Source organism: Canis lupus, chromosome 25, assembly GCF_003254725.2.
Source record: "Canis lupus dingo isolate Sandy chromosome 25, ASM325472v2, whole genome shotgun sequence".
Classification (NCBI taxonomy): Eukaryota; Metazoa; Chordata; class Mammalia; order Carnivora; family Canidae; genus Canis; species Canis lupus.
Genome location: NC_064267.1, coordinates 30,018,106 through 30,039,579, shown reverse-complemented (window position 1 = coordinate 30,039,579; position 21,474 = coordinate 30,018,106). Strand labels below are relative to the sequence as shown.

At 49.3% G+C, this 21,474-nt stretch overlaps 2 protein-coding genes across 2 annotated transcripts; one reads left to right on the top strand and one right to left on the bottom strand.

The window, feature by feature from the left end:
* Nucleotides 1-1,836: 1,836 nt before the first annotated feature.
* On the bottom strand, nucleotides 1,837-18,725 carry CLU (clusterin). The gene is made up of 9 exons (XM_025463014.2): nucleotides 18,591-18,725; nucleotides 14,854-14,985; nucleotides 13,151-13,299; nucleotides 10,348-10,518; nucleotides 8,269-8,674; nucleotides 7,070-7,168; nucleotides 3,690-3,919; nucleotides 2,574-2,749; nucleotides 1,837-2,085 (listed from the first exon to the last, which is right to left on the bottom strand). The coding sequence occupies exons 2-9, from the start codon at nucleotides 14,948-14,950 to the stop codon at nucleotides 2,076-2,078; spliced, it is 1,338 nt and encodes a 445-aa protein (XP_025318799.1). The 5' UTR covers nucleotides 14,951-14,985; nucleotides 18,591-18,725; the 3' UTR covers nucleotides 1,837-2,075.
* On the top strand, nucleotides 15,023-18,718 carry LOC118355669 (putative cuticle collagen 145). The gene is made up of 2 exons (XM_049101064.1): nucleotides 15,023-15,258; nucleotides 17,831-18,718. The coding sequence occupies exon 2, from the start codon at nucleotides 18,092-18,094 to the stop codon at nucleotides 18,716-18,718; it is 627 nt and encodes a 208-aa protein (XP_048957021.1). The 5' UTR covers nucleotides 15,023-15,258; nucleotides 17,831-18,091.
* Nucleotides 18,726-21,474: the final 2,749 nt, after the last annotated feature.

Sequence of the window (21,474 nt, the reverse complement as noted above, 5' to 3'; positions counted from 1 at the left end):
TCGGCCCAAGTGGTAGAGCACTTTGCTGGCCCAGGACCACTGGTACAGTTGCACAAGCTGTACACTGTGTAATTCTGGTGTCATTTCCCCATGTAGTGAGCAGAGATTATTTTCTATTACAGTGTTCTGGCAGAAGGCCATCAAGTGTCATAGGGCCTAACCGCAAGGCTGGTGGCATCCCCCTTGCTGGGCAGGTGCCAAGCCCTCTCTTCTCAGAACAAGCCCTGCTCCCACTTTGCCACAATATTCCTAGAGACCAGAAACCAAGGCCTCATTAGCCAGTCTCCCCTGCTGGAATTCCCCATTTCATCCCTGCGCCTTCGTGATCTCATGTCCTGCCTTGGCTTTTGTAGTGCCTCAGGCTAGGACCCCTGTGAGAGATGGAGAGACATCCAAGGACCCCCAACAAAGCCACTGTGCAAAGGGCGGCAGGAGATGGACACGCGGGTTTCTAGCAAACCTCGGAGTCGGCTTTAGTCTATCTTTAAAGAGGCGAGCCTAGGCCAGTGTTAAGTAGATTGCATAAAAAGGAGCAACAGTTGGATATAGTGGCTTCCAGAATCTAGTGACATAATAGAAAGCAAAAAGTAAATCTTGAAATAAGGCATGTGATATTAACGTGATACACAATTTACAAGGATGGTCATTCTAGGAAACGTCTCCTGAACCCATAAACCTAATATTAATATATGTCACTAAGTGAGTCATACTGACTTTATTCTGAATTTCCTTGAGTAATACGAAAATACTTAGCTTGTTTGATGAGCTAAGCCTTGGAGTCTGTTACTTATGCAGCAGATACTTAGAACTGCAAGAGAGAGACAAGGAATGGTAACCTAAGCACATTCTAAGCTTTTCATGTCTATGTGGACTTTGCTACAAACCTGGAATGCCACCAGATGTGTTTTCTTCATGTGAAGTATATTTGATGAAAGGAATTCTATAGTTAGAAAATACTCAAAAATGGTTAAGGTTTCGTAAGGTGATGTTGAGGGAAGAACCACGGCCAGGCATGGCCCTCTGCTGGCAGCACGGGGTACTGCAGCCCAGCTATATCCGACTAAGTGGTAAATACGCCCCCAGGGAAAAATCCAGGTAGATGAGAAATTGTGGTCCCGGGAAAGATAGGAAGGTTGTGTGGATGGGAGCAAATAATGCCAACAGTCAAGAAAGTGCCACAGGAATTCCAAACCCTTACAAGGAAAAAGGAAATTGCTTCATTTTGTCTTTTGGGGACGACAGATTCCATTTAGACTCCATTAAGAAAAGATCAACTGGGGGGCACCTGGGTGGCTCACTGGTTGAGCATCTGCCTTTGGCTCAGGGTGTGGTCCCGGGGATCATTCGATCCCTGGGATCGAGTCCCAGGTCAGGCTCCCTGCATGGAGCCTGCTTCTCCTTCTGCCTATGTCCCTGCCTCTCTCTCTGTGTGTCTGTCATGAATAAATAAGTAAAATCTTGAAAAAAGAAAAGATCAGCTGGGTATTTTAATACCCAGCATGCCTATTTATCATCCCTTCTTCAATCTTATTTTCAATATATTCCTTCAGGAGATCTCACCCACCCCAATCAGAATACATCAACCATTTTATATTGGAATGGACAAGATTCACTTTTCAGAAATTTATTTTACTTGGCCATTGGAACACATCTCTGCTTCTAAAAGCAAGAAATCCTTGGTTTAACTTTGTCACTCCTTTTATTCTCAATTATATGATATTCCTTATACCATCTTAGCTAGTGCTTTTCTTTTCTACTTTTTTTTTTTTCCCATGTCAAGATGAAGGTGTGTGGGAGATAGAAAAGCCCAGCATAAAAGGACGACACCCCAGCACATTCAGATTCCTTGGCGGTTTTATTGAGTTAGTGGCACACAGGAGTTCTTCCCATGATCAGCAAACGTAGGCGTTACAGTGCGGAGTCCAGAGGAAGGAAAGCTGGGTTAGGAGACAGGAGCGCCTCGAGGCAAGGCCTGGTCACTTGGTGACATGCAGAGCTCTCTCTAGGGGCCTAGCACTCATCTTGGGGTCAAAGGAACTCAGCCCTCCCATATTTGGAGAAGCAATGTTCACATCTCATTCCTCTCTGAAAACAAAAACAGAGGAGAAGAGAAGGTGAGGGCTGGACATGCACAGAGGGGCAGCAACCAATACTCAAATGCTTATAAAGAAAGAAAGAACAAGGGTGCCTGGGTGGCTCAGTGGTTGAGCATCTGCCTTAGGCTCAGGTAGTGATCCCGGGGTCCTGGGATTGAATCCCACATCGGACTCCCCACAGGGAGCCTGCTTCTCCTTCTGCCTATGTCTCTGCCTCTCTCTCTGTGTCTCTCATGAATAAATAAATAAAATCTTGAAAGAAAGAAAGAAAGAAAGAAAGAAAGAAAGAAAGAAAGAAAGAAAGAAAGAAAGAAAACATTCTCCAAAGGAGAAATAAAATTTCCAGTGATTTTTCTGGCTTCCTGCCTGGCTCTGGCTATGGGAACAATCATTCCCAGGCTGGATATGCTGCATTTCTTCTGGCTCCTGGACACCTGCTGAGCCTGGAAGGACCACAGGTAAGGCCTGCATACTCACCGGTGCTTTTGGCGATACTCCTGAAGAGCCTTCTCTGCCACAGTCTCCATAAATTTAGGATTGTTCCTGGAGACTGCTTCTGGGATCATCACCGTGATGGGGTCAGAATCAAAGAGCTTCACAACCACCTTAGTGAAGCCCACGGGAACATTGGAGTCAGAAGTCTGAGAACCCACCTAGGAGGAAAAAAGATAAGAGAAGGACTGAAATATTGGTCAACATGGACTCATTTTGAAAAAAAAACAAAAAACAAAAAACAAACAAACAAACAAAAAAGCCAGGCTTCAGTCTGGACAAGCTTTTTACTAAGTTTGAGATCTTTCCGATTCAATGAACAGAAATGCCCTAATTCAGAGACATTTGGTTGTAGGTGTAAACACTATATGCAGATGACCAGCCCATGGGGAGTTCCACAGAGGAAAAGTGGTTTCTAAGCCCCTACATGTTCTTTGGGAAGCCACCTGCTGGGGTAGTGGCAGAAAAGGAATCCGGAAAAGAAAAACAAGAAAAGGTTCCCAGCACTAGAGAGAAGCTTCCTATCACTGGTAAATAATAACGCGCCAATTCATGAGCCATGCTACCTGGCGTAGAGCAGCGAGGCAGCTTCGTGGAAAGAGCACAGGCTTTTCAACTAGGCGGACAGGTTCCAACACCCAGGCGCATCACCTATCCGTTATCAAGTCTTGGGCAAGCTGTTGAATCTCTCACTTTCTTCAACCATAAAATGGGGTTTTGATGGGAGCACCAGGTGGCTCAGTCGGTAAACATCCGACTCTTGATTTCGGCTCAGGTCATGAGATCAAGCCCCACGTCAGGTTCCGTACTAGATACAGAGCCTGCTTAAGATTCTCTTTCTTCCTCTCCCTTTGCTCCTCCACCCTTTCTAAATACTACTAATAGGGGCACGACATTCATCTCACTGGGAGATGAGGCTTTTCCCTGCAACAATGTACTTAAAAGTTTTTAGGTTTCCCGCCATATGACAAATGCTCAATCCAAAGTATAAGTGCCCCCTTTAACAGCTTCATCCCATTCTGCTCCCAGGGGAGGGTCACATCCCCTCCAGACCACACCCAGGGGCCCTGAGCTTCAGAGTGTGGTCAGCATGTGACTCACCGTCGTGACCTGGAGATAGAATGGGTCTTCACTTTGAGTGAGGTTAGCCAGTTGGGACACCCAGCTAAACTGCTCGTTCAGCTGCTTCAGCAGGGAGGACGTGTTGAACATCTTCTCCTGGTAGGACTGCAGCAGCTCGTCGTAGAGCTTGGTGAACTTCTCCGCAATCTGGAGGGAATTACTAAGTTCCTGTCGCAGCTGGACCTGCGCAGGGTTGTTGGAAGAACAATCTGCCCAGAGATGGAGAAAAGAAAAAAAAAAGGCAGACGTGTGAAGGGCAGGCTAGCAAGGGATCAAAACATGAAAGGAGGGGCGCCTGGGTGGCTCAGTGATGAAGTGTCTGCCTTTGGCTCAGGGTGTGATCCTGGGGTCCTGGGATCGAGTTCCGCATCCAGCTCCCTGCAGGGAGCCTGCTTCTCCCTCGGCCTATGTCCCTGTTTCTCTGTGTCTCTCATGAATAAATAAATAGCATCTTTAAAAAAAAAAAAAAAAAACATGAATGGAAATCAGTTCCTGGGGCCAGGACCTACAGCAGAGCTATTCTGAAGACCCAACCACGGGCCACGGGCTGTCAGACTGTAACAAAATACGGAGCTTGCCCCAGAGTGTAAATCAACACGCAGCTTCTTTCATCAACAAAGTCTTGATATGGAAAACAGTGTCACCTGAACTAAACAGTGTCCTTGGTGACACCAGTGATTTACCTTTGGGCGCAAGAGCCTTCTCTCCTTGGGGACTGGTGACAAAGGGCTTGACCACACTTTGGAGAAGCATTGATCGCAGTCTATGTGCTCAGACCTGGAGCTACTCTTGCTGCCCTAGTCCCTGGACAGATCATCTCCAGAGAGAGGGAGCGTCACTCACAGCTGCCATTTGTGGGGCACCTATGCGAGTGCTTTAGAAATCCACTATCTTCAAAAATCACATCTCTTTGACCTTAAATATTACCAGGGATGAAATTGAGACTTGAACCCAGGAACTTAACCCCTACAGAGTAGGCTCTTCCTCTCTCCATCTGTGGCTCTGGAAAATTCTCCACGCCTGTTTTGAGCATATCTGCAAGAGCTAGAAATCTAGTGCCAACCGTCCGTGAGTTCAAGAGCCGGCCAGGATCCTTGGGGCACAAAGCACAGCAGCCTGATGGCTTAGGGGTCCCACCATGGCAGATCAACAAGCTCACCAGGAGCATAGAGAAGACACAGGTGACTGCTTTTGGTCCTGGGATGCCCACTGAAGGTTGTCAGATTGATCAGAGCTGGTTAACTACTCACTTTCTCTTTAAAAGCTATTGATTTTCATTCCCTAATTTTTTCAAAAATGTCCCGAGGATGGTACATGAGACCCTAGCAAGCCAGGGGAAAAAAGATCTTTGCATGTTACATTTCCTATAAAGGGTTACCATAAGTCGTCCTAGTAAATTTAATCATTTGTGTTAGAATTTTTAAAATGTTAGCTGGGGCAAAAGATAAAAGCCAGGTTAAAAAAGATAACATAGTGAATAACCTTAACTCTTCCACCAGGGAAAAATTTAAAAATGAGAAAAGTCATTGAGAACCGAGACGCAGTCTAGAGCAGTGGATCGCAACCAGGGGCTCTGCTGCCCCCTGCCCCCAACAGGGGGATATTTGGCAAGGTCTGAAAATAGTTTTGGTTGTCACAACTGGTGGGGAGGGGAGGCAACTGGTGCGTAGAGGGTAGAACCCAAGGGTGCTGCTAAACATTCCACAGCATACAGGACAGCCCCTCATGACAAAAAGTGATCCAGTCTGGGGGTCCCTGAGTGGCTTGTCAGCCTTCAGCTCAGGTCATGATCCCGGGGTCCTGGGATCAAGCCCCACATCGGGCTCCCTGCTCAGCGGGCAGTCTGTCTCTCTCTCTGACCCTCCCCTCGCTCATGCTCTCTCTCTCTCTCTCTCTCAAATAAATAAAATCTTAAAAAAGAAGAAGAAGGCAATCTGGTCCAAAATGTTAATAGTGCCGAGGCTGAGAAACCCTGGTCTAGAGCGTTCATGCGGTGCGTGCTCATTTGGCTGCTCGCATCTTAAATAAGAGACAGTAACTCTTGGTCAGCGTAGAAGAGAAGGCAGTGTAGGAAAGCTGTGATCCAGGACCATTAAGATCAGCGCTGGGAGTGCCAATTTGAGCCTGGGCATCTGTGCCTCTAATCTTCTGGCCCTACACATGATTTTCTTGTGGTGAGAAGCTGTGTGATCTGTGCTACTCTACGATATTTGATGGAGGAAAACCCAAGAGGTTTGGTTGAGGACTCATCTACACTCATCCATTGGCCCCTCACAGCACTTGTATTTATTTGCAGTGGCTTTGAAAATTATAGGCGTGAGGCTAGGAATATTTAACTAGACTCTGAAGGCTTGCCCTGGCAAACCCAAGCATATTGAGTAAGAGCGAAGCCACGAGATTGATCTGCTATGTCCAAGGGAAAATAATTAACTCTTTTGGAACAGAGACTATTGTGTGCCAGGAGCCATTTCAGAGGCTTTGACAGCTGCTACTCAAAGTAGGAAGAAATGAGCCAAGGAACAGATCTGATAAAGCTGAGGGGGGAACAGCTGAAGGGAAGTACAGGTGACCCTCGAACAACACAGTTTGAACTGTGTCCACTTAGACGCGGGTTCTTCACAGGGCAGTACTGTAAACATAGTTTTCTCTTCTTTATGATTTTCTTGATGATTTTTTTTCTCTAGTTTATTTTAAGAATACAGTATATAATACAAGTTACATATGAAATACATGTTTATGGATGGCTTGTTACCGCCTCGTTGTTCAATGGTCAACCCTATTTTCTTTGCTTTTGGGACCGACCAACCAAAGGGTATTTTGCTGGGACGCCAAGGTACCACTACCAGTGACCCCAGAACACATCCCCAACACCTAGCTCTCCAAGGCGTCCTATAATCTAGGGAAGTTACCCAACCTTCCTGTGACTACGAGCTTTTTCACCTCTGTAAGATAGGCACTGGAACCGTACGCAACTCAGGGTCATTCTGAGGAAATGAGTAAATGTTTGCCAAGTGTTTAACAATGGTGCGAACAGTGCTCACAGTGTCATGGTGTTTGTTAACAGATTGCATATTATCTAAGATTCCATCATCTACAGGAAGAAATGAGGAGGCCTACCAGGTTCAGCTCTTGGGAAGAGAATAGCTAGGAAAATCAAAAAAAAGGTATCTCCCCAATTTCTGGGACACCCATACATCTTAACCCTTGTCTACAGATGGGGGCCCACATGGAGCAGAGCCAAGGACCTCCCCCAGTACCACAGCTAGAAGGCAGCGCAGCTGGAATTTCAAGTCCCATGTGTCTGATCCTCTAAGGAGAGCCCCAGTGATATACCAGGGACCCAAAGCTCCCCAACTCACCCACTGACAAGATCTCCTGGCACTTTTCACACTGGTCCTTCATTTTCAGGCACCCTGTGGAGTTGTGACGGATCTCCTTGCACACGGTGCGGTTATCTTCTGGAGACACACCAGGGAAGAGGGAGTCAGTTATGCTGAGGCACCACACAGAGCAACATAATGATGGGCCACCCCTCTGATCCCTTCCACACTACCGTCTGCCCCTTTGAAATGCTTCTGTGGGCAGAGCAGGTTGGAAATGAGCTGTCTACCTGCAGACTCAGGCCTCGCTGATCAGGGCTCCCTGCAGAGGGACGAGGAGGTGGTTCCAGGGGATCCCTCAGCTGGGTATGGCCTCACCTCCCACCATCTCCATCCGATGAGACCTTCCTACCTCCACACTGCCATAGCTATATGCACTTCTCTTTGGCATTAAAACCCTGTGTGCTCTGTATTCTATCTGGCTCATCTCTCTCCCCCTAGCCAATCAGCAAGCCCCTTGAAGGCAGGAATGGGATCCTCCTTAGAGCCTCCTTGTAACACAAGGCTCCCCCTCAATTATAGATACACAGTAGATGCTGTTCCATTCAATGTCCTCCTGTATCTTCCAAACAATTTCAAGCCAAACTTGGTGCCAGTCAAATTGTAGTATTTAGGAGACAGTGTCAGCAAACCATGTCTATTAATTCAACGAAGGAAATTACCTCTAAAAGTATTAACTTTTCATGTCTGTATTAGACCTGATTCATTCAAAAAATATTCATGCATGCCCATTCTCTGCCAGGCCCCAAGGTCATAGCCAAGAACAGCTTTCTAAACTGTAACATGGATTGATTATATAATTTGTCACCACTATATGCATGGCATCCCCATAAAGTCACCTGAGTTGCCAAGACAAAGGGTCTGGTTCTCTAGAAAGGAGTAATCAATGCCCTGCCTACCAGTTGCTGGAAGGGGCATGGTAAACTTGAAAGAACACAGATTCCCAGTCCGGCAGGGCTAATTCTGACTGGGTCCGCCTTTACCAGGTCAGACATGTTTCATCATCTCTCTGTCATATTTTTCTCCTTAAAGGGAGACAATACCACCTTCATGGGACTGCTGGCGTAAACTGAGATGAAACACGCCAAGCCCTTAGCATAGTTCTTAGAATCTAACAGGCTTCTCAATAACCTGCTAGTTCCCATCCCATCTTAGGAAAAACGAGACAGCTTTCTAACCTTCTGGGAATTCAATTGGGAAGTGGTAAGGAATTCTATGCAGGTTGACATCCATGGCCTGTTGAGCCTGGTGTATCATGTCAAAGAAGGGCTGAAACATGTCATGGAAGTTTAAGGGCTGGAATCTAGGGAAAGGTATTATGTTCCGGGCGATGCGAAATTTGGGATTGAAGAAAGGCCTCCTCTGGAATAAGCTGAAGGGTGAGTAGTGGTAAGTATCCTGGGGCTCCCGGGTGAAGAATCTGTCCTGGAAAAGCTCATCCATGATGCTGGATGCCCGGTTGAAGCTGTCCTGCATGACGTCCAGGGCGTGGGTCTGCTGCCGGTCGTTCTCCAGCAGGGAGTCGATACGATCGCCATTCATCCAGAAGTAGAAGGGAGAACTCTGGTTCAGGAACTCCTCGAGCTGTCACAGGCAGAATGGGGAAGTTAGGAGAAGCTCGCCTAGGTCCCAGCTGCCTCCTGCACTTCCTGCTCGTGGAAAAGGGCCAGTCCTGGCCCTTTGCGGCCCCTCAGTCTCCTCGGTCACATAGCACATGACCAAAGGTTCTGCTAGGACCGGCTCCCTGGCCCCCCAATGGCCTTCCATTCTATCCACGCAACAGGGAAGAGCCTGGGAGGATGTCTGAGGCCAAGAGATGCAGAAACTCCTGTCACCTGAGACTAGTCTCCTCTTTGGCCACGAAGGATCCCCACACCTCGAGTCAGCCAGGGGCCAACTGATAGGCCTTCATGAGTTCAGACCAGGCGAGGCTGGCAGGAGAGGATGGGATCAATATTAACGTGCTAAAATGCTTAATTCTTTCTGCCTAAGTGGGGACCCAGGGATTTGCCATACTATGAAGTCATTTGTTATGTTATCCAGCTAATAATATCTGGGTAAGAATCATCCAGCAGATGGCACAGGTGCTTTTAATGACTTTACATTTGCACACTTGTAGCCAACATTGCCAACTGACGTCGTGGCACTCCAGGCCCAAATGCAGCCAGAGCTGACCAATTGCATCTGGCATGTGAATCAATTCCATCTGGCATGGCCTGAAGCCATGATACTGTGATTTAAAATAAGAAGTATATATTTGGGACCCCCAGGTGGCTCAGCTATTGAGCATGTACCTTCGGCTCAGGGCTTGATCCCACGTCCTGAGATCAAGTCCTGCGTTGGGCTCCCTATAGGGAGCCTGCTTCTCCCTCTACCTAGGTCTCTGCCTCTCTCTCTCTGTGTCTCTCATGAATAAAAAGTAAAATCTTAAAAAAATAAAATGAAAGTGTATATTTGGCACTGGTCTGGTTCCTAAAACCCTTAGAATTTCCTGAGATGAGAGCAATAACGGTCTTTTGTTATGTTAATGAGGTGGCTTTTGCAAAGCACCCAGGATGGGGACTGGTAGCTGGAGGAACCAAACAAGATTAGAATGATGGAGTTTTTAATTCCATCTCCTGACTTCTGGGGATGGGAGAGGAGCTGGAATTCGAATCCATCAGCAGTGATTTTATCAATCATGCCTATGTGGGGAAGACTCCATAAAAACCCAAAAGGATGGGCTTGACAAGCTGTGGTTTGCTGATCATGTGAAGATCCAGGAGCGTGGCGCCCTCTCAGAGGGCATGGAAGGTCCCCACCCCTTCTCCATACCTTGAGCTATGCATTGCCTCCATCTGGCTTTTCTGAGTTATATCCTTTAATAATAAACCAATAACCTAATAAGTCCAAAGTGTCTCTGAGTTGTGAGCTGCTCTAGCAAATTAATTGAACCCAAGGAGAGAGCTATGGGAACCTCCGATCTATAGCCAGTTGGACAGAAGCACGGGTAACAACCCAGACCTGTGACTGGTGCCTGAAGCTGGAGGGTAGGGAGGACAGTCTTGTGGGTCTGAGGCCTTAGCCCTTGAGATCTGATGCTGTCTCCAGGTAGACAGTGTCAGATTTGAGCTGATTTGTAGGCACCCAGCTGGGGGAAGAATTGCCTGGTGTGAGGAACACCCCCACACGTTGGAATTGGGCGCAGAAGCATATTTCACTCAGTTCTCTCCTCCCCCACTCAGAGCCTAGCTGTACCCAGCAGCGTGTCCCTTCACCTGGTGGCCAACTAGCCCCGAGCCACTTCTGCAGACACGTGCGTAGAACTTCATGCAGGTCTGTTTCAGGCAGGGCTTGCACTCCTCCCAGAGGGCCATCATGGTGTCATTGCACACCCCCTGGGACGCCTTCAGCTTCGTTTCAGAATCCTTGGTATCATTTAGTGCATCCTACAGGAGGACATAAGGCCAGGTTAGCCATACAGAAACCAAAGGCTTCACCCTCTCCAAGCAGGCACCGTGATGCCGGGCCCTCCAGCCCCTAGGGCGGACCTTCCTATGTCCAGCCACATGGCGTGCTTGTCTCCTCCTCTGACTCCTGCATTCCCTCTCTCACCTGGAATTCCCTCCCCACGCAGCTTTAAACATCTTCTTGGGACGCCTGGGTGGCTTGGGATGCCTGGGTTGCTCAGTGGTTGCGCATTTGCCTTTGGCTCAGGACGTGATCCCAGAGTTCTGGGATAGAGTTCTGCATCAGGATTCCTGCATGGAGCCTGCTTCTCCCTCTGTCTATGTCTCTGCCTCTCTCTCTCTCTCTCTCTCTGTGTGTGTCTCTCATGAATAAATAATTAAAATCTTTAAAAAAAACTCACATCTTCTCAACTTCCAAGAACTGGCTCTTCTTTCCATCTTCCCCAGCCACTAGAATTCCCTTTCTCTAATGCTGCCCTGAGTCTTGACTCCAGGATTTACCTCTCACTTACACTGTATTTCTATTCTCAATTTCTGGTGTTTAAATGTTGTCTTCCAGGGATCCCTGGGTGGCTCAGTGGTTTAGTGTCTGCCTTCAGCCCAGGGTGTGATCCTGGAGTCCAAGGATTGAGTCCCACATCAGGCTTCCTGCATCGAGCCTGTTTCTCCCTCTGCCTGTGTCTCTGCCTCTCTCTCTCTCTCTCTCTGTATCTCTCATGAATAAATAAATAAAATCTGAAAAAAAATTTAAAAATAAAAATAAATGTTGTCTTCCAAAGCTTCCGGAGGTGCTCTGAATCTTACTCATCTATTGCAGCCCCAGTCCCTGGCATGCAATGGAAATTAGCAAGCTCTCAAAATCAAAGTCACAACTACCAAAATGCTCTGGCACATCCATGTCATTTGGCCTAATAACTCTGTAAGAGTCCATCCCAAAGAATTCCTGCCATAAAGAGGAAATCCATATTCATGAAAAATATTTGTTACAGATTCATTTATGATGGAAAAAAAAATACTGGAATCAACCTGTATGCTTAAAACTAGAAAGCACGTCGAGCAAATTGTGGTCCACAAAGAGGCCAGAAGTATAGCTTTGCTAGGGTGTTCATAGTTAAGTTTTAAATAATATAACAAGCATTTTTCATGTTACCAATTTGCAATTTTGAATACAGTGGCTATCAGAAGAGTATGGAGGAGGGGAAAAAGGAGTAATAAACAAATCAAATGTTAACAGTAAATTGTCCATATGTAAAAGGGTTATGGAAAACTTCTCTTCCACTTTTCTGTATTGAAATCTCGACAGATGAGCATATTAACCCTTCAACAAGGATTAAGTAGGGCATCCACACCCCAAACAAAGCTGTGTTGAGAAGAGCTGACCAGGAAGAGTTTGAGTTATCTGAGATCCCTCTGCAGATCCAGGTGCGCAGGCTCTCCTGGTTCCCTGCTCCTGCTGGGAAGGCCACCACACCTCCTACCATGCCAATTCACAAGCATCAACTGTACCACCCACTTCCTTCCTTTCTCTTCTTTCCTGTTCACCTATTCCTTCTAGTCATGGAGTCTTTTCCTAAACTTAATGCCCTTTATCACAGGACCTGGTTGTAGAGTACCAAACTCTGATGACAAGCACAAAAAATCAAGAACAAGAAGTGCCGGACACTTCTCTATGAGCATCTGGAGGGTTCTCATAGAATAGTGAGGAAACACATTGATGCCAAGGAAAGGCATTAAGTGTCAAAAGAAAGAGCCGCATCCGGGCCAGCATTTCATTAAGTGGCTTCCAGGGAATTGTGTTAAAGCTATCATGGGGAGAAAAAAGGATTCCCAGATCAACTCGGTTTGGAAAACACAGGGTTAAATGAAGTTCCGTGAATGTCTTTATTGCAGAACTTCTCAGAGCCTTTAAAATGCTTTACTATGCATTATGGGTCATGAAGGTGGCAGGTCACCCTGTCTTAGCATCTCCTTCATCAGGGGTTATGGAGGCAACGGGAATAGGTTTTTAGAATACCCTTCAGGAGACTACTGATTTTTAAAATAAGTTGTTTATTCCATTATGATGTTTTAGTTTTGTTGACTTATTAAGCCCAGGCTAGATCCACTATTTTTACCATCAGAGTTAAGTGTCTCTTTATGAAGTAGTCAGAACTCTAGAAAGCCATGGGGTACTACAGTGTATACCTGCTTTAACCCCAAAGATATTGCCCCTACTAGATAAGGTTCCCAAAGGGAGGAAGCCATCCTCCTCCTGACCTGGGACAGACCCTATCCAAAGCCTACGTTAGAGCTTGCATAGTCAGGGTTTAGAAAAATCTATTGAAATGAATCTGGTCATCATCAGGCTCTGGGCCAGGCTGGTAAGAAACCAGATCCAAGATCTGACCCCTTGAAGCTTTCAAAAGCAAAGAAACCTTCCTTCTTTCCCTTCCTTCTTTCTTAACTACAGCCCCAGCATCAGCTGACACTAGCCTGAAAAGGCTGAGGGTCACCGTGGCAACCCAGCAGGGCACCAGAGGAGCTGTGACCACTCCCCTCCAGCAGGGGAACTCCAGTGGCGAGGGGGGATGGGAGGGAAAGGGGGAGGTGCGGTCAGCTGGCTCTTCCTTACCTCTTTCTTCTTCTTGGCTTCCTCCAGGTTGCTGAGCAGTGATTTGCGCTCTTCGTTTGTCTGTTCTATTAGGGTCTTTATCTGTTTCACCCCCTTGAGAGCATTTTTTATTTCCTTATTAATGTACTTACTACCTTCGGTGGACATTTCTGCAACAGAAGGCCAGGGAGGTAGAGTGAGGAGAGAGAAAGAGATGGATATAACCTTAGAACCAGCTGGAATGGTCGGGAAGGTCAGTTCAGTCTAGGGATTGTCAAGGCAGGGAGCACCTCCTGGCCCCAGCTTTTCCCTGACATAGGTTCTCATCACAGGGCGCAAGTACCAACTACACCAGCTGTTCAGGAACACAAACCACTGGAGCAGGCATGCCCTGGAGGCAAGGCAGGATGGCAAGCAGCACTAGGCCACTATGCCCCTGTGCCTCTAGAGAACAAGCCTGCCCAGCTGCAGAAGAAAGTTTTCATGGGAAAAAAAAAAAAAAAAAATCCTGAGAAACAAAACAGATGAACATAGGGGAAGGGAAGGAAAAATAAAATAAGACGAAAACAGAGAGGGAGACAATTCATAAGAGACTCTTAACTCTAGGAAACAAATTGAGGGTCGTTGGTGGGTAAGTGGGGGAGGGGAGGGGGTAACTAGGGGATGGGCATTAAGGAGGGCATGTGTTGTGATGAGCACTTGGTGTTAAGTGCAACTGATGAATCACTAAATTCTACCCCTGAAACTAATCATACACTATATGTTACTTGAATTTAGTAAAATGTTTTTGTAAAACCCTGGAAACATAACTGTTTAAATATCAAAATGTAAAATATTATTTTGGATAGAAGCGTTTTTGGAAAGCAGTTTAACCAAGCATCTGAACTTCCTTATTCCACGGTTCCGAGTGATAGGGGACACAAAGATGAATTAATGGCACCATTCCACAGGGAGACTGTGATCAAGACACAACATTGTGTGGCAAATGCAATGAGACAATGTGACTAAAGTACTGAAGAAGTAACAGCTAAGGCTTTTCTGGTGGTTATCCTGAGGCAAGCACTGAGCTGACCGTCACATGCCTTTTGTGTAATCCTCTCTGCACTGACATCATCCTCACTGCACCGATGCAGTGAGGTCGGATACTTGCCCCCAGGTTAATACAGGAGTCACAGAGCCAGACACATACCCAAGTTTGATCTCAAAGTTTGGGTTTTTAACTATGACCCCAGAGAACCAGTCAGCTTGTAGGGCAAGAGTGGGGAGGAGGGAGAAGGGCGGAGGGAGGATCGGTTTCAGGAAAGGCCAAGCTGGGCTCTGCAGGAGGATGTCTCCTCTTTCCTGGATATGGAGCATTGGTTTTCCAGGTGGAAAGGTAAAAGAAACATATAGTAGGTGCTATGGAGACTCAAAAATGGGAGCTCACAAAAGCTCAAAGGAGCCAGGCTTCATGGAGGAGGTGTAGGCCCCAGGACAGCGGACTGGTGAGGGAACAGTCAAAAGGGATAATACAGCCCCCAGAAAGTGCTGGGGATACACCTAAAAAAATGCCTAGGAGCCCACCTGACCACAAAGAATCTAGACCAGGTAGCTGGGGGGAGGAGGCTCTGAGAGAGAGGACAGCCTGAGCAAAGCAGCTGTGGTGCATGGGATTAAAAGGCCTCTACCACTTTGAGCCCTGACAAAGAGGAAGGGTGCTAGGAGGGGACACCTGGTCTACTTACCCTGGAGCTCGGTGTCTGAGACAGCCTGGTCTCCCAGAACCCGTCCATTGTCCCAGGTCAGCAGCAGCCCCACCAGCAGCAGGAGAGTCTTCATCATGCCTCCTTCTCCAATTCTGGAATCCCAGCAGGCCTCTGTTTGTAGAGAACAGGAGACTGTCATGGTAACAGCTAGATGGCCTGCTGGTTTCCGGCCGGGCCTGCAGCCTACAGCAGCTTCCCCGGAGCCCTGCGGAGGCCCTGCCCTCAGCCGGCCCCTCAGCTGGCATTATCGTGTTTTTGTCCCCAGGGAAACTGGGAGAAAAGACCAGACTTGCCATTGGACACCTTCAAAAGAAAGTGGCGGCAGGGAGGTACAGAGAGGAACCACAGGAGAAGCAGCCTAATACAGAAGAAATGAGAACTCTGGTCAGAGCCCTGGGCTCAGGTCCAGCCCCCCTTCTCCTCCTCCTCCTCCTCCTCCTCCTCCTCCTCCTCCTCCTCCTCCTCCTCCTCGTCTTCCTCCTCCTCGTCTTCCTCGTCCTCTTCGTCAGTCCTCCTCCTCCTCCTCCCCCTCCTCCTCCCCCAGAACAGCTAAGTCTGAGCATGTGCTTTCTGCATCTAGAAAGGACATCTATCTGATACCTGCTCATATCAAATAAACCCTCAAAACCCCTCTCAGATGACTCTTCCGGCCCTCCCCTTCCCCAGCCCTAATGTGGGGACAGCTCCGGGACTCAGGCAGACCGCCTGGGCTGTGTGCCTCATGGATCCTGCCCACCGCAGGCGTCACCAATCGGTCACCCCTTTTTCTCCACCAAGCCTCAACACCACCCAAAACTGCCTTTCTGAGGCAGTGACAGCCAATCCTTTGGGTCAGCAAAGAAAATAAATGCCATGTGGCATCCCTGGCACAAGACCCGAGATCTCTTCCCTGCATAGACTTTGAGTATATAAATGCGGCAGAGCAGGGGGCAATTGTCTTCAGAGCGTAGAGAGGGGGTGACAAAGTGGGTCCCCCGCCTCCCCAGGAGAAGTTCCCTCTGGATGGATGTGTGCCTCTGCTGCCAGGTCCCTTTCACATGGCTGTTCCCTTTAAGCCCACAGTAGGGTGCCCTGCCAAGGTGCCCCTGCCACCCTTCAGCTGACTGCTGGGTGCCCAGGACAGCCCAATCTTACACAATGGACTTTCCCAGAAGCTGAAGTTGTTGCATAAAACAGAACTCCTGTCTCCAGCAGCCCATCTTCTGGCCTCCCCGCCCCACTGCTTATCTGAACACCCTGGTTTCCCCTAAGAGAACAGGGAGGTGGGGGCCTCCCTTCCTGAAATTGTGAGCATCTAAAACCTGCCCTCAGCTCGGCAGGCAGGCAGGCAGGCCCGTATAGACGGCTGGTAGCACACGAATAAAGGAAGCCTCTCCCGGAAAGTAATTAGTAGAGCAGCCAAGTGGTGGTTCCCAAACCAGCCAACAGAGCAAAGGAGCAGCGTGGGAGAAGAGAGTGGGTCATTGCCTTCCCCAAAGACAGGGTGGGTGGCTGAGCTGAGGGGCTGTTTCAGGCTAGCCAGAAGGCCCCGGGTCATGGGCTCTGCCCTGGAGGCTCACTGGGGCCTGAAATGCCTCAAAGAGAAGCAGAGCTTTTGGCACGCCAGAGAGAGAAAGCCAGCAAGAACACCTCTCGGGAAGAGGCCAGGCCCCTGGATACGTCTCAGAAATTCATACAAGGGCCTCTGAAATGGGTTTGGACAGAAGACAGGAGCTGAAGGCAAGAGCACGGCCTGAGCAGTCCAGAAACCCAGCAGCCAGTATAGTCTCCCACCAGGAGCCTGGGCTCCATGGGGAGCCACTGGGTCCCAGCCGAGAAAAATCCCAATCCCTCCACCTGAGAGGGGAAGCCAAACCCAGAGACAGGATGGGGCTCCCCAAGGTCTGCAGTCTGCTGGTAACCCAGCCTTCCCAACCTCCAGTCCGGTGCTCTTTCCCTGACACCATGTCACTTAAACCTGAGCCTCACTGTCTTCATCTGTAAAATGTCCCTAACACGGTCCTCAGAGATGTGAACGTGTTCTGTAAACACAGGGGTCTTACATAATCATAGTAAATCCCGACTCTTTCGAAATCTGACCTAGGACCAATTATGGGCATTGGCACAATCTATCAGGGAAGTTGGAGGAGGTGGCATGTTTGGAGAGGGACAGAGGAACTGAAACAGGTAACTCTGTTCCCTCAGTGTGGCTTTGCCTAGTGCAATGATCAGCTCCTTTCCAGTACTCCCCTTGGGGAGGGACAGTGTCTTGTTTTAATGCTGAGTCTGATTCAGAATGTGATACTGATACCGCTCGTCCAAGGACAGCACCAGAACTGCCCTCCGAGTGTGCTGACCCTCCTCCCCTCTCAGCTCGGGCCTGGGCACCCGGCTGCCAAATCTTACGATTGGACAAGCCCTGCCGAGGCCCTCGGGTCCCCACCACCACCAGGCAGCCTCTTTCCCCCAGGGAGGTTTAACCCACAGCAGAGAGAGCCATGGGAAGGACACAGGGACCTAGGCGAAGGAGAAGTAGTCACACAGCCAGTGTGCTGCATGGTTTTCAAAGCCCAAGGCCCAAGCTCCTGTCCTGCTACCTCCCCAAATGTAGAAACTAAACTGAAAAGAAAAACGGGGCACCTGTAATTCATACCAGCCAGAGGCAAATACTAGCACCGAGGTAGATGTCCTTCTGTTTTGGATGCACTGGTATGCGATCAGATCCCTTACACTCACTGTCTTCAAATCGTTTTTAAAAGCACACTTTTGTGGCTGTAGAATAGTGCATTTTCTGGTGTACTCTATTTTGCCATCCCACAAGATTGGGCATTTAAATTGTGCACATCATCTCCCACTATTATAATGAACACTCCAGCAGGCATCCTTTCTTTGTATCAGTACTTATTCCTAAATTCCTAACCTTTCTTTAAAAACAATAATAAGCAACTGCTGCTTCTTCTTCTTCTTTTATTATTAGATCCAGAAATTCTGGAACACCAAGCCTTCAGTTCCAGCCCCGATTCCGACACCTACATGCTGTTTATCTTAGGAGAGGATCCTAAACCTGTCCAGGCCTCAGATTATCATCTATAAAATGAGACGGTAGGACCAGACGTCTGAGATCTGATGGCGGTTGTGACTTTTCTCTGATGGATCTTGGTGCATTTAGGAAGCAGAAAGAGGGCGATCTAGGTGGTTGCAACATGTACTTAAATCAGAACGTACTTATAAAGACACTATGGAGAGAACTACAGAATCCAGGGGCAGCCACGATGACTCGAGCAGGCAAGCTGACAGCCCCGGGCGGGGATCAGTACCTGACCAGGGAGGATGCCCCCCAGGAAGGCCCGAGCGCAGAGCGGCTCCCCCAGCGGCTGGTCCGAGCCTCGGCGACAGCGTTAGTTCTGCCAGGAGCGGTTCCCCATCCTTGCAAAAGGAGGGTCATTACACCTGCTCTATTCGGCCCACAGAACTGTGGCTGGAGCTGGTGGGCTCAGGAGCTCCGGAGTCGCAGCCTGGGCGCCACCCGCAGCGGTTCTGCCTCCAGCTGGGCGGCCTGGGGATGGGGCTCGGGCTCCCCTCCCTTCCCGGCTCCCCGCTCCAGCCGCGGCGCGGCTCCGGCTCCGGCTGCCCGGGGAGCACCAGCGACCTTCCTGTCCTCTCCAGGGTGCCATCCCCGCCCTCCCAGGGGTCCCGCGGCGGCTCGGCGCCCGGCAGGAGAGGTGGGGACAGCTCACCGGTCAGCGGCGCCGGCGACCGTGCGCAGCTCCTGGCGACGCCGCGTGGTGAGCACCGCGAGGCGCGCTCATTTATAGCGCTCGGCCTGGTCGACACCCCCTTTGGGGCTGGCTGCAAACCTGCATGACTCACGCCCAAAGAATGCTGTGGAATTCACCGGGAGCTTTCTGGAAGCGGGCGCCGGAGGGGACGCGGAGGCTGCAGGGGGGCGGGGGAGGGGATGGCGCTCCGGGGCAGCGCCCGGAGGGGGCGCGCGTAGGGCCCGGTGCGGGGCGCGGGGTGTAGGGGAAGCAGGGCGTCTGCAGCGAGAAAGGCCGGGGAGACAGATCCCGGGGTCCTGCGGGGTCCTGCGGGGCACCAATCCCCACCCCCGGGGGCTCAGAGCTGGAGGGGCGCGGCCCTCAGGAGGGGAGAGCTCCAGTGAACCTGCGCAGCTCGGCGACCCCTGCACGGGGTTCCAGGGGTCCCCCGCGCTCCCGGCCGGTGCCCAGACCAAAATCTCAAGAGTTCTCAAACATTGAAGTGAGCCCCTGTTGTTCCACTGAAGTGGGAGAGCATCAGAAATCAGGGTGGAATGGAGGGGGGGGGGGGGGGTTGTGCTGGAGAGGAACACACAGGAAGAAAGAAATACCGACTTCTCCAACCAAACGGGAACCCATGGTCTTTTGGTACATCTGCCGGCCAGGAGGAGACAGGAATGTGTTTTGGGGGGGGGGGGGTGAACAGAGTATACATTTGGGGAACCAGAACGTCCCCCTGGCTCCTTGATTCCCGAACTGTAAGCAATTATTGCCTCCATCCACTTGGGGTCCAGACAAGAGGGGTGGGCTTCATAGTGTGGGACCCCACACTCCCACACTTGGCTTGAGGGCTCTCACTGCAGTTCCTCATAGTTACTGAACAAGGGGTCCCGAATTTTCGTCTTGCACCCTGCCTTGCAAATTATGTGCGGGTCCTGTTTGCAAGGGGGCTCACTCAGCTGGGTCTGCCTCAGTTCCCTCCACTGACAGGAGGAGCTTACTTCGAGGCTCCCTTTAGTAGAGGGCTTTGGTGTGATGCAGAGATGGGAGTCTTTGTGCCACTCCCTGGCAGGGAGGACACCAACCCCAACGCCCCTGAGGTATCACCACTTCTTGGAAAAGAGACAGAGCCACCCACTCGGGACCCCCAGGACATTTGCACAGCAGGTGAAAAGTCAAGCTGCCTGAGGTGGCTCTCATGCTGATGGATGGAGGCGGGGAGGCAGGGTGGGTATAGGCATCCTGGTTTGGGTGGCCGACTCTGAAAACCACATGAGATGGAAGGCTTTAGAGGAGAGCTGTATGGTCAGGGGCTGAGTTTTTCTGCCCCCAACTTCAGAGATACAGCTTGAACTTCAGTCCCTGGTTGCCCCTTTTCCGGAGGGAGCATGGATGGAGCTTTCTAGGCCTGAGAAGAAGTGGGGGTGCTTGGATTTCTGACTACAGTCTTAGCTCTGCCCTAAGGTGCTAGGTGACCTTGGACAATCACTTTGCCCTTGGGGCCTCAGTTTCTTCCATCCAGACAATGAAGAATTTGGAAGGTGTCAGCTCTAAGATCCCATTCAATCTAACCTGAGATGATGCCAAGTGTTGAGAAAATCAGCCCAGAAGGAAAAAAAAAAAAAAAAATCCAGTGAAAATGTGGAACAATATTTCTCTCCTGAGGCCTCATTTTATTTTTCTTTAAAAAAAAAAAAGTCAAATTATCAGTAACAGCTACATTTTCTATGGAAACTGCCTCCTCCTTAGCATATCAATGACTGAGGTCACAGAAGCTGTTTTGGAGCACACTCCTTGTAACTTTTCTGTTCTGTGGCTCCCCCTGGCATCCGGCACAGGAGGCATAAATCTGTGATAATTATATTTGTAAAAATCAGACTTTGGAGGACAGGCAAGGAGATCTGCCTTAGTCAGCTGAAGTAGGGGAAGGGAGGAGAGGAAGAAGCGATTTGGAAGAAAATAACATGATTCACAGCCAGGACTGTGGTCCCCCGGGGGAATGATAACTTTGATCACTCCAGTTACTAAGCAAACAAGGCCCAGAAGATTAAACTTTAAGGGAAAGAGTGCAAATTTTGAAAGCTCTCACAACATACTTCAGTGTTGACTCTCCACCACCACCAGCAACGTTCCCCCAGGCTATCATCCTGCCTCTCTGTTTGAATGCCACCAATGACTGGGAGCTTACTACCTGTATGGCAACAGTTGTTGAGAAAAGCTGTCCATAGCATTAGGTTCTTCTGTTAAGGCAGAGTCTGGCCCCACAGGGGCCAGCCCCAAGCTGAGTTCTGTCCTTTGGAACCGTACAGGAAAACCAACCCATCTCCCCACTCGTAGTCCTTCAGATAGCTGAAGGCAGCTAGTTGCTTCTCCCAGTGATCTCCTGGCTCGTGGCTGCCTGTCCTGTCCATGTTTGCGGATTCCTCCCCAGTCCTTTGGCCTTCTGGACCTTGCCCTTCTTGACGCTCTGAGCCCAGCTGCGGACCTGCCAATATCAGGGAAGGCTGACCACTTTTTCCCTAGCTCCAACACTCTAGACGAGCTTTCGTTCAGCTGCTGAGTCACTTGGCTGATTCATATAGAAGTCATCATCTTTTTGGCAGATGCTGCCATTTAATCATTTTTTGCTCCCATCTTGGACTTGTGCAATCAGTGTAGGATTTGTGGCTTGCTTTTTTTTTCCTGGAGCATGGGACAATCAGGGAGGGGGGAAGGGAAAACTAAAGAGCTTTATGTTTATCGATTTATCTGATTTATCACTCTATGCTTTGCCCCACCATCTCTCACCCCTGCTAGGCAGTATCTTTGTTATGCATTCTCATCACTGCCACACTATCCAGCTCAGTGCCACCAGCATGACAGC